An 11061-nucleotide genomic window follows, 5' to 3' on the forward strand; every position below is an offset into this window, starting at 1 on the left:
TCGGAACGCTTTAGGAAGCGCACCAGCGCCCACCGGAAGTAGACGCGCGTCGGACCGGAAGTGGGCGGAGCAGGGCGGAAGTTCCCCGCCCGGCGGTCGGCACGTTCGCTCCGTGGGGCTGCGTCGCGCCCTTCATGGTGAGGAGGAGGCGGCGGGGCTGGGAGGGAGCGGGAGGACCCGGGGGTTCCGCTCTGGTTCCTAGAAGGCGGGGATGAGGCCGAGCCCCCGGGATGAGCTTCGGCGCGGCGGAGGTGGCTCAGGGCTTTGGGGCCGGGACATCAAGGCGCTCTGTGAGAGAAGTCACGGCGGCCCCGGGGCCCAGCGCGGCTTCCCGGGTGCTGGCGGATTGCTCTGCTTTTTATAGCAGCGGGGCTGGAATCAATTAGCGCGGTAATCAGCCAGCTGAAAGGTGTCGGGCCTGGAGCTGTCCACATAAGGCGGCTGCAGGCTTCGTGTCTCAGCACGTTGCAACGCGGAGACAGAGTTTGATGTGATGTTGTCTTTTTTCTGACACGACACGAGGCCTCGTTAGCTCCCCTGGGTCAATTTGGGCTGAGCATTATGGGGCAGACAGGATACTGAGCAGCAGTTCTGTGTGCTGGGAGACATGGGAGCACTGTGGGGAGCTTTAAGGAGACAGAAAGCCTCTAGGAAACATTGTTTCCTTTGGAGGTGTGCTTCATCTGTGCGCTGGGAATGGCCCCAGTTGCACACCAGGTTATGTATGAAATAAAGCTTTAAAAGTTGTGAAAGAAACGGATGAAGCTTTTGTCTGACAGAGGGAAAGATTTGATTTCCACAGTGCTTAGTACCCGAGGAGCTCTTCCCTGGATGAGCTGCTTGGCTTCCTTTGGCTGCTGTCTGTCGCTTCCAGATAAAAAGGCAACGTTAAACACCCAAAGCGTTTGGGAACATTTCAAAGAGGTGCTGAGGCTGGGTCCTTACAGGGCTCTGATTGGTGACTCCTTGCTTGCAGGAAGAGATGTCGGGAGAAAGCGTGGTGAGCTCAGCAGTGCCGGCAGCTGCCACCCGCACGACCTCCTTCAAAGGAACAAGCCCAAGCTCCAAGTATGTCAAGCTGAACATCGGCGGGGCCCTGTACTACACCACCATGCAGACACTGACCAAGCAGGACACCATGCTCAAAGCCATGTTCAGTGGGAGAATGGAGGTTCTGACAGACAGTGAAGGTAAGGGTGCGCCTTGCTTCCCTCCTACTGCTCCAACTGGTCGGGAGAGGTTGGACCAAAAGTTGGAGAAGAGGGAGAAATGTGTAGTGATGGGCCCTTCTGATTAGTGTTGAAGTTCATCTTAGACAGTTGATGAAAGATGTGGGATGAGGGATACGTGTGGCTTGACTAGTTGGCTAAACACCAAAAGGGTGCTGAGAACCAAAAGGGGCTCCTCTCAGGCCCAGATAGCACAGGCTGGCTTTTTCTTTTGAAATGCTAACACAAAAGCTCTTAAGTATGTGGAAAATTGTGAGGATTGTGGTTGAGAAACTATGAGTCAGGACTTGCGTATTTACTTGGAAGCTCAGAAGGCTGTTTCCTCATCTTGTTTCCTTATCTGAAATATAAATATAAAACTTGGAAGTGGGATGCTTTTTTGAGCAAAAAGATGATTTTGGAAGTCTGAGTTTATTTTCATGTGGGAATACAGGTTGTTGGCTCCACAGTGTAAATTCTTTAGAAACTTTGCTGTGGTATTACAAACAACAAAAGAAAGGAGTGAGGAGGAGGGTCTCTTCAAATTAAATATCTGCAAAGCAAGAATGTGCAGTGTGTTAAACTGCAGCCTTCTACAGGAGCAGCATTCAAATACTTTGCTTCCTTACCAGATACATTGGCTTTTTCTAATCCTGAGATGCTTAAAGATGTTTACATTCAAACTAATACCGAAGCTGAAATGTGTTTGTGTGATGACTGTTTGCAGCTGCTGCTGTAGTTTTATGTCAGTGTTTTCATTTTGTGGGAGCATCACGGAGCTTAATTCAAAGTGGGGCTTTCAATTTATATGCTGGCACTTTGCCTATATCAGTGTTTATCAGTGTGGATACCTTTTCTGTAACAATAGCTGCCACGCTGCTGAACCTACAGTTCTGACACACCTTCCTTGTGGCTGGCTAATTATTTGAAATTTTGTTTGAACCTGCTGAAAGCAGAAAAAATGTATGGCTTCATTAGGTGAATTGGACTTTAGCGCTTTAGGAGAGCCTGTATTTAGAGGCCACGTGGAACAAGTAATGGATTTAGTAGGGCTCCCATAATAAGCTTTCTTGAACTAGGAAAAATCGGATTGGAAGGAGAAAAAATGTAAAATAAAAAAAACCCCAACAACTTAATCATCGGAATATCCCTATGTTAGCTACAAGTGCTTCTGTTTAAGCTGGAGGGAAAGTGAAAGGCTGCATTGTTGCAGTTGTTTTACCATGCCTTTTGCAGCTTTCAGTTGCTGTATGGCATTAGCACTGATCTGTGGGCTGCAGGTCAAGGTGCAGAGTTTGTCTCCCTGTAGGTGCAGGTTCTTTCTCCTGGAGAGCAGCAGACAATAGTACTCCAGATCCAGAGTTTACTCTGCCAAGATGTCATGCTTAAGATGTAAAATCCCATACTTATTTTGCTGTGAATTCCACTGAGTCTGCATGGGACTGTTCCATTTAGCTAATTTGTGCTTTAATAGGAATGTGATACTTCCTGTATATTGTAACTGAGACACTCCCATGGCAGTAGCTTTTGCTTTATCTCCCTCTTGCTGGCACGTTGCTGGAAACTGGGACAATGGTGTTAGAGCTGTCAGAGGAAGCTCTCTGTATCTGAAGTTGGTCAAAATACTGTCAATTGGTCGCACCCAAAGTCTGGCACCAAACAGAGTTTCTCAGGAAAAGGAGCCAGACTTGCAAAGAAACTGGAAAGAATAGAGGTGTTTTTTTGTTTTTTTTTTTTTTGCAATCTGTGGAATGTTTCACACTGCGTGTCTTTCTCTTCATTTGGATGCATTCTTCTGACCCCAGTGCCATCATCTGAGCTCTTTCTCAAAGCGTAACAATGACAACAAGCTGCTGCTTGGACTCCAGGAGAAGAGATGAGTTCTCTGCTGGGGAGTGACAGATGATTATTTTCAGCTTAGGACTTGTTCATGAGCAAGTCAGCGTATTTTAAATATTTTATTTTGTGGCAAGAAGAGGGTAGAAGGCTGTGGGTTTTCCAAGTGCCTTCATCTGTTTCCAGTTTTCCTTTCTGCAGTGTGAACTTTCCCTCTCTTCACATCACTGTTAACTGGTTGATCAGGGTGGGTGTTTCTTTGGCTGGCTGTTTGTAAGGCTGTCAAGCATCAGGCATCAGTGTCAGGCTGTTGTTTCATCTGGCAGAGCTTGGTTGGAAAATGTAGCCTTGTTTAGTGGTTGGAAGCTGTCCCCAAGATGTCTTGTTAAAAAGGAAAATAAATTTCCTAAAGATCAAATGTGTGTACGTGCATTTCATGAACGCTGTATACCTAATCCACTACATGGATTGCAGCACATTTTTGTAATGCTGCAGTTAAAAAATGGCTTTAAAAGGCTGAAAACCCACTTCTTAGGCCCTGCACAGCCATAACTGAGTGGCAGCAGGGTCACCTTCCTGTGAGTCATCTCCTTTTGGCTGTGGCTTTGGCTGTTTGGTTAAAACAGAAGGGTTTTTTGAAAGCTGCTTTAGCAGACACTTCTGTTTTGCAATGCTGCTCAAAATATTTTCTCATCCCCCCCCTCCTCTGTCTCAAAGTGAGCAATTCTGCTTTGGTTTTGCCATCTGTAAGCAGAAAGTTGCAGCACATTTTTACAGCCTACAGAAGGGCTTGTGGCAGAGATGATAACAAAGAAGTTTGGGGGTCATAATTCTGCTCTCAACCCGCTCGTTACTTCCCTTCAGGTTGTGCTGAACTCCGGTAAACACTTTGTCAATGGCTGCATTTTTGGGAATATGGATGTTCTTGTTTATTAGCATGCCCTGTGTTCCCTTGTCTCTTTAAAATGGGAGAGCTCTGCATTGACAAATGGGCTTTTTTCTTCTCTGGTTTGATAGATGTACTGCGTTTATTAGCCTGGATCGGTCTTTTGTTCTTTCATTTCTCTGCTTCTAGTTATCCTGCCTTCAGCTTTCCAGTTTGTTATTACAGTCTGTAAAATTACAATTGCAAGCATACATTGTGTAGACAGCAGGGTAATGAGGGAGACGGAGAGCCCATAGTAAACTGCTGGAGAGTGTCTCAGTTTTTCCTCAGAACAGCATGAAAGGGCTGTGTTCGCTTTCCAAATTTCCCCAAATGTTCAGATTTTTACTAGTAATTCCATTCATGCAGAACGTACAGGCTCTGCTTTAACCTACTTTCCTTATTTGTCCAAAATATGACTCCTTCCCCACAAGCGTTTCCTCGCTGCATTCCTGAGCTGCAGCCCATCAGGGTGGCCAGCTGTTCATTTATGGAAACTTGAGGCTCAACATTGCGTAAGGCTTCTCAGGGTCCAGCAGCAGACTGGCAGCAAGAGGTGAGACAGGGATCCTCCCATCACAACTAACTGGAAAGTGCTTTGTTGTGGCTGTTTTCTTTCCTTTACCTCATTCCCATCATCCATACATTACATTCTGCTTGTGTGCTGTTGCATCATTGGATTTCAGCAGCTCCAGACACTGTGCCAATAAGCATTTTGTTCTACCAAATAACTTTGGGAACATGGAGACTGGAACAGAATTAGCACATCCAACATCTGCGCTTGCTCTCTTTCTGACCTTTTTTGCACATCTATTGGAGATGCTGGATCACAGTGGGTCTCACTGTGTTCAGGTGTGGAAACCTAAAGGTGATTGAGTTTGGTTGGCTGAAGTAAGAAATGTATCCGTAAGACCCAGCCACGTGTATGTGCAAGTCAGGGATTCTGTAAGTAGAGGAAGAACAGAGCTGATTGCTTTGAGAATAAGAATTCCTTCCTCTGTAACAGTTAATCATTTGTCAATAACTGGGAACTGTGAGAAACAAGTGAGCTTCCTACCTTACTCCCACATATGCACTTGAAAAATGCAGGAGGAGGCAGCGAGTTCCCCGTGCAAGTACAGCATTCTGCTGCTCTGATTGCCAAATGGAGCACGGAGCTGGAGCTCCCTTGGCAGGAATCTGCCTGGAGCAGCAGGCCTAGGCCAGGCTCAACGTCTTTTGCCACATTTGCTCTACTGTGGTCTTCTCCTTCCCTTAGGCTGGATCCTGATTGACCGCTGCGGGAAACATTTTGGGACAATCCTGAACTATCTGCGTGACGGCGCTGTGCCGCTCCCAGAGAGCCGCAGAGAGATTGAAGAGCTCTTGGCTGAAGCCAAGTACTACCTGGTCCAGGGGCTGGTGGACGAGTGCCAGGCAGCCTTGCAGGTAGGCTGTGAAGCTAACGAGGAGCTGGGTTGCTCTGGCTGCTGCGAAGGGTGGAGGTGAGGAGGCTGCTTGAGGTGGGCAGAGCTTCAGTGCGCACGGCAGGATGGACTGCTGGTGTCCACTTGCTGCCTTTCCAAAGCTGGGGTGCAGCATAAAGGCAGGTGGCACACTTAGCTTGTGGTTCTTCAGCTGTGGCACAGAATATGCAGGACATTCCCAGCTCATATGAGTGTGCCTTAAGGTCTGTTTACATTCAGCTGCTGTTTGATTCTTGTTTCAGCAGAACAAAGATGCATATGAACCATTCTGCAAGGTACCAGTCATCACTTCTTCCAAGGAAGAGCAAAAACTTATAGCCACTTCTAACAAGGTAAGAATGACCAGACTGCTGTAGCTTGGGAGGATGCTGGGATGTCCTGGGATGTGCTTGGGATCTTGACCATGTCTTTAAGAAATGATGTTTAACAGTTGAGCTGGAAATCTACAGCAGGCTAAATGTGTCTTCTAAATTAAAAGTCAGATGTTGATCAGGCCATGTCTGTCTCCACGTAAGGTATTACAGTAGAGGCCATAGATAGAAGCAGGTTGATCGAGCAGCTCATCAGGGCTGTTAGGTCTTCCGTTGGTTTGTCCGCTCTGATAAATAACAACAGATGGTTTCTTTAGCTAAAGTGAATTGGTGACTCCTGTTTCTGCCTGCTGGCTGTGGTGGGTGAGGATGAATTACAATCTAGTCCCAGAAGGGATCAGGAGGGATTGTGTCTCCATTACCAGCTGGTACACAACAGTTTTGCAGCAGCAACAACAAAAATCCCACTGAGTTTGAGCCTAATGGTGTCGTTTCATATTGCAGCTCCTCTGCTGTGTGGTCTTGGAGCTGAGATTCCATTGCTTACTGCATGTCCTCTAACTGATGTGTATGTTGTTTTTTTTACAGCCAGCAGTGAAGTTGCTATACAACAGAAGCAACAACAAATATTCCTACACCAGGTAAATGACTTAACCTGTAGTTCTTTGAAGTTGTTCATAGACTGAATTCCATGATACATATTTGCTTTTTCTACACTCAGAACCAGTGACAGATTGGAGCTGGCATGCGCTCAATTTTTTCCCAATTAATTTCAAACTTGAGTCAGGAGGGAGTCTACTGTCATCCACAGAAGGCTGAGCATGTGCTATTTCTGTGATGGGGGTTCCTCTAACACCCAGGTACAGCTGGTAGAGACTCCTGGCCAACTGCTGGCCTACGTTCCCCATGGGCTGCAGCACTTTGGCTGAATACAGAAAGCCTGCCATAGCGTTGTCAATAAGTGGTAAAATCATTAAGTCTGGGACCTTGTCTGCCATCCCTTATGTCTGTATTTAAGTTTCATGACAAAACACTGTCTCCATCCAGCTGGTGCTAAGCTTGAATTTAGGAAGGGTTTCATCTGTCTGTGAGGATTTTGTACGCGAATGAAATGGCCTTTGACATCCATTTTGCCTGGGTGTTACTCACAGTGCTGTTGATGTGCAGTAAATGAAAGGAAGCTGGGCTTATGGGCCTGCAAATGCTCACTGCCTGAATCCTTCTGCTCTGCACTACTATTTTAATTACCCTGATGTGACCACTGCCTTCTTTGTCTCTCACAGCAACTCTGACGACAACATGCTGAAAAACATTGAGCTATTTGATAAGCTGTCCTTGAGGTTTAATGGGAGAGTGCTCTTTATAAAAGATGTGATTGGAGACGAGATCTGCTGCTGGTCTTTCTATGGGCAGGGACGGAAGATTGCTGAAGTCTGTTGCACTTCCATTGTTTATGCTACTGAGAAAAAACAGACAAAGGTACGAGTAAACAGCAGCGGGGCCCCACTGCTTTCAGGCTGGCACCCTGACATCTGTTCCATTCTGAACACGCTTTTCATTGTCTAGCATCTCTATAGAATAATCAATGCCATTCAGAATGGGAGAGCAGTGTAGTGGAGCTCATCCTGTGGGTTTGCTGGGACAGGGACTGATTGGATGTCATGCTTAACACAGGGCAATTATGATATTACATAATGCAAGTTCAGTCTAATTCTTATCTTTAGACAAACGTGCGCTTAATCAAGTTTGTTGTCCATTCCTGTGTAAAGGCAGTGGCATACCTCCCTGTAGAGACATTTGGCCAGTTCTGAAAAAACTGCCTGCTGGGACTAAAAGGCTGAAGGCAGATAGCAAAACGTTTGTGCTAAGATGGGTGGAGTAAAGTTAAGACATTTTTAAAAACAGGGAAATTTCAGGAGGAAAATTGAGTTGTCTGCAGTGGGTAAGAGTGGCCTTCTCTCTCGGTGGGCAGGTGGAGTTCCCAGAAGCCCGCATTTATGAGGAAACACTGAACATTCTGCTGTACGAGTCCCAGGATGGCAGGGGACCCGACAACGCGCTCCTGGAAGCCACAGGAGGGGCAGCTGGCCGCTCCCATCACCTGGAGGAAGATGAGGAGCGAGAGCGCATCGAACGCGTGCGAAGGATCCACATTAAACGTCCGGATGACAGAGCCCATCTGCACCAGTGAGCTGAGTGACAGCTGCAGGGTCTGTCTGGAAGGTGCTGCCCTTCTCCTGATGGATTGTCTGCAGCAGGGGACCAGGCAGCTTCTCTTTGTTCAACGAGTCTGTAAATTACGTTTTGTAACAAAGTAGGTTATTTGGGGTATTTAAATAAGGTAGTTCTAGGATGAGAATAAATAAGGTTACTGGGTGTATGGTAGGTATGTAAAAAGCCCTCTGAACATCTGGTGAAATGCCCTGAGTTTGTAGCCCTCTTGTCTTTGCTATTTTGTGGTTAGTGAGGAAGAAGACTGGCTTCTTTTGGCTTTAGTAATTATCCTGCACTTTAAAAAACAAACAAAACAACAGAAGTCAGGCAGCCACATACCTGCCCTCCTGGCTCTCACTGACCCAGTCTCCCAGGCATCGCAGCATGACAGAAGCACAGTAAAGCTGCTGCAGGGCTCCCTTTCTTCTAGGTCAGAAGGCAGTGGGGGGGGGAGTAGTTCAGGAGTGCCTCAGTGTGACTGCTGGCAGGACAGGTGATAGCAGGAGAAGCACCAAGCTTGAGGCAGAGGGAACCCAGTGCTGCAAGACTGCAAGTGGCTGTAGCTTCCCACTGCTCTCAGGCCCTCCTCCCATGGTTCAGTGGAGCTTCTCAGAACTGAGTTGTGGAGAGGCCCATCCCCACTTTTTTGGTATGATTCAAGGATGGAAGATGTTGAAATTCCTCCAAGAGGAGGAGCAGGAGCTAACTGTGCCTGGTGGCTTTCCCTTAGGGTGGTATTGCTATCAGTCAAAGCTCAACCCCACATTGTTATTGGGAAGTTTATTTCCCTCAGATCACCCATCAGGAAGCTGTTCATTCTTTACCACAGGTTAAAATTCATAACAGGTTTGGCACACAGTGCCAGGCCATGTAGGCTTTGAGCAAGGGCAGTGCAGAGTGCTGGTGTAGAGCTGAAGGCAGCAGCCCAGAAGAGTTAATCCCTGTTTGCCTTTATCCTGAGCATTTTCCAAGTCTCTCAGCAGAAATGGCAGCTGTGTATGAAAGGATGAAGCTGAAATGTTGTGCAGAGAATGCTGTAGTGTCTGTTTTTTTCTGAGAGTAGTAATAAGTGGATGTTTTTATCTACCTCCTAGTCTCTTGTTGCCTAGTGCAGAGTCAAGTATCAGAGTGGTGGAAGAGAGTGTATTACTCACTAGGATTGAATGCTAAGGCTTAATGAGAAGAGCTGCAGCTGTAATGGTTAATGTAAAAAAGCTTGAGAGAGAGAAACCAGCAGTAGGAAGCCTTAAACTTTAGTCAGGGTGCCACTGTGACAGACCCCAGAGTACTTTGGCCATTTCAGACCTTCTTGATTCTTACCTGGAGTACATAATGGCTGGGTGTCCCACAGTGGCAGCTCTGCATCACTCAGTGAGGTCCTTTGCTTCTGCAAGCTCCCTGCTGTAAGGATTCCTAGTCCTGGCTCAGCACTGATTGTGGCATATTGGCATTTTAAAAACCAAAGGCATAGTCAACATCACCAGCTGTGTTACTGATTTATTTCAGTAGCAGCCTCTGCAGCTAAGCTATTTGGGATGTAAAATAAAGCAGTAACCAGTTTGGGAGCAGCATGGACAAGTAGCTTTCAGAGTTAGGCTGAAGTCGTCTTCCTCATAACCAAAGACTTTAAGTTTCAGACAGCCAGGGGCTGTGGCAGAGTGGTCGTTATCCTTGTGTCCTCTACTCTTTCTTCAGCTCCTGACTGATAAATAAGAATGGAGCAATTCAGCAGCTTCAGCTTTGGCTTTTCTTCTAAGCTGTACTTAATATGTCTGTCACCAGTGCAACACGCTTTGAGTTCATACAAGTCCATAGTTTAGGCTGTTGGTGTGCAGGACACACTGCCTCTCCCTTCTTGCCTTATGGGATAAGCTGGGGCGTGTGCTCTCTTTGGCACTGTGTACTTTGACACAACTGAGCTGTTTACAAGTTTCTGATCTGTAACACACTCCTAACTCTAATTGCTGCAGTTGTGTAACAAAGATGTACCGCTGTCCTGTGTTAGAACATCCCTTAACTACTGGCTGCTTGCCCTTGTTCATTAAGTCTCTCAATAAAACAAAAACAGCTCCCACAGCCACTTAATGCCATTGCACAAATGCTCTCAGCTCCTGAGCCTTTTACTTTAAATGGTTTTGCCAATAGAGCTTTCAGAGGGAGATGGGGTACAGGGCAGCTACCCTGGCCCCAAGCAGTTCTTTAGATTAGCTAGTGCTGCACGATGTTAACTGTGCTGACCTGCCTGCTTTGATTCATGCATGCTGCCTTCCAGCACCCAGCAACAGCCACCAATACTGACAGCAGAACAGAGTCAACTGAAATCTTATGCCTGCAGGCTATTCCCCCCCCTCCATTGGAGTGATGCAGAAAAGCTTACCTAAAAATCAGTAGCTTGTAATGCAGTTAGGGCCAAACAGTCCCATAACACCAGCCCCTGGCTTAGGGCTAAGCTGGGAATGCATTTACACCTGCAAAGCAGCCACTCCTGTACTCAGACAAGGCAGATTGTAGAGCCCACACTGAGCTCCTCCTGCTGCAGGACATCACCTGTTCAAAGCCCTTGTGGAAGTCTCCAAGCTCCAGTCTTACCTTTTAGTCTTAATGGAGTTGTTTTGTTTCATGTTCTGTACAATCATTCCCTCCTATTTTATGCACACAAAAAAAACTTAAGATGGATTTCAGTGTATGGTTGTTGTTTGCAATGTTTCATTGTTTTTTTGTTCTGTTTTGTTTTTTGTTTTTTAAGCATAACATGAAATAAATTAGAAGATATTTCATATTTACATGAGTTGATTTATTACTTGCTTGAAGTTCAGTAGCTAGCACACTGTCCTCATGGTCCCTGGAGCTAGAAAGAACTTTCAGTAAGAAATGCTACACATCTTCCCCTAGCTGTTAGCTTTACCTCCTGGAACCACTCACAGCCAAGGCACCAGTGATCTGGCTCTCATGCAGGCTGTAGCCTCAGTCAAGGAGGAGCTACATAGGTTGGCCTCAACATGAGGCACCAGAGAGAGCAAAGGGAATTCTTGTATTCTACCTCTTCATAGCTGCCAAAATATGCAGCTTGAAGGAGCTGCACTCTTAAGGAGCAAGCAATA

The 11061-nt window shown here is 46.5% G+C and overlaps 1 protein-coding gene across 2 annotated transcripts; it reads left to right on the plus strand.

The window, feature by feature from the left end:
- The first annotated feature begins 20 nt into the window (after window positions 1-20).
- Window positions 21-10739, plus strand: KCTD10 (potassium channel tetramerization domain containing 10). 2 transcript variants are annotated; one of them, XM_031592446.2, is made up of 7 exons: window positions 21-137; window positions 977-1190; window positions 5228-5397; window positions 5678-5767; window positions 6335-6387; window positions 7030-7225; window positions 7719-10739. In XM_031592446.2, exons 1-7 carry the CDS (start codon window positions 135-137, stop codon window positions 7935-7937), a joined length of 945 nt encoding a protein of 314 aa, XP_031448306.1. In that variant the 5' UTR covers window positions 21-134; the 3' UTR covers window positions 7938-10739. The 2 variants fall into 2 exon arrangements, with proteins under 2 accessions (XP_031448306.1, XP_031448307.1); XM_031592447.2 differs by having other exon boundaries at window positions 5681-5767.
- Window positions 10740-11061: the final 322 nt, after the last annotated feature.

The sequence above is a fragment of the Phasianus colchicus genome, chromosome 18 (genome assembly GCF_987193195.1).
Source record: "Phasianus colchicus chromosome 18, bPhaCol1.hap1.1, whole genome shotgun sequence".
Lineage (NCBI taxonomy): Eukaryota > Metazoa > Chordata > Aves > Galliformes > Phasianidae > Phasianus > Phasianus colchicus.

Coding starts and splice junctions, on each gene's coding strand:
- KCTD10 (XM_031592446.2), top strand. Junction 1,191..5,227: donor GGTTCTGACAGACAGTGAAG/GTAAGGGTGCGC, acceptor TCCTTCCCTTAG/GCTGGATCCTGATTGACCGC. Junction 6,388..7,029: donor AACAAATATTCCTACACCAG/GTAAATGACTTA, acceptor TGTCTCTCACAG/CAACTCTGACGACAACATGC.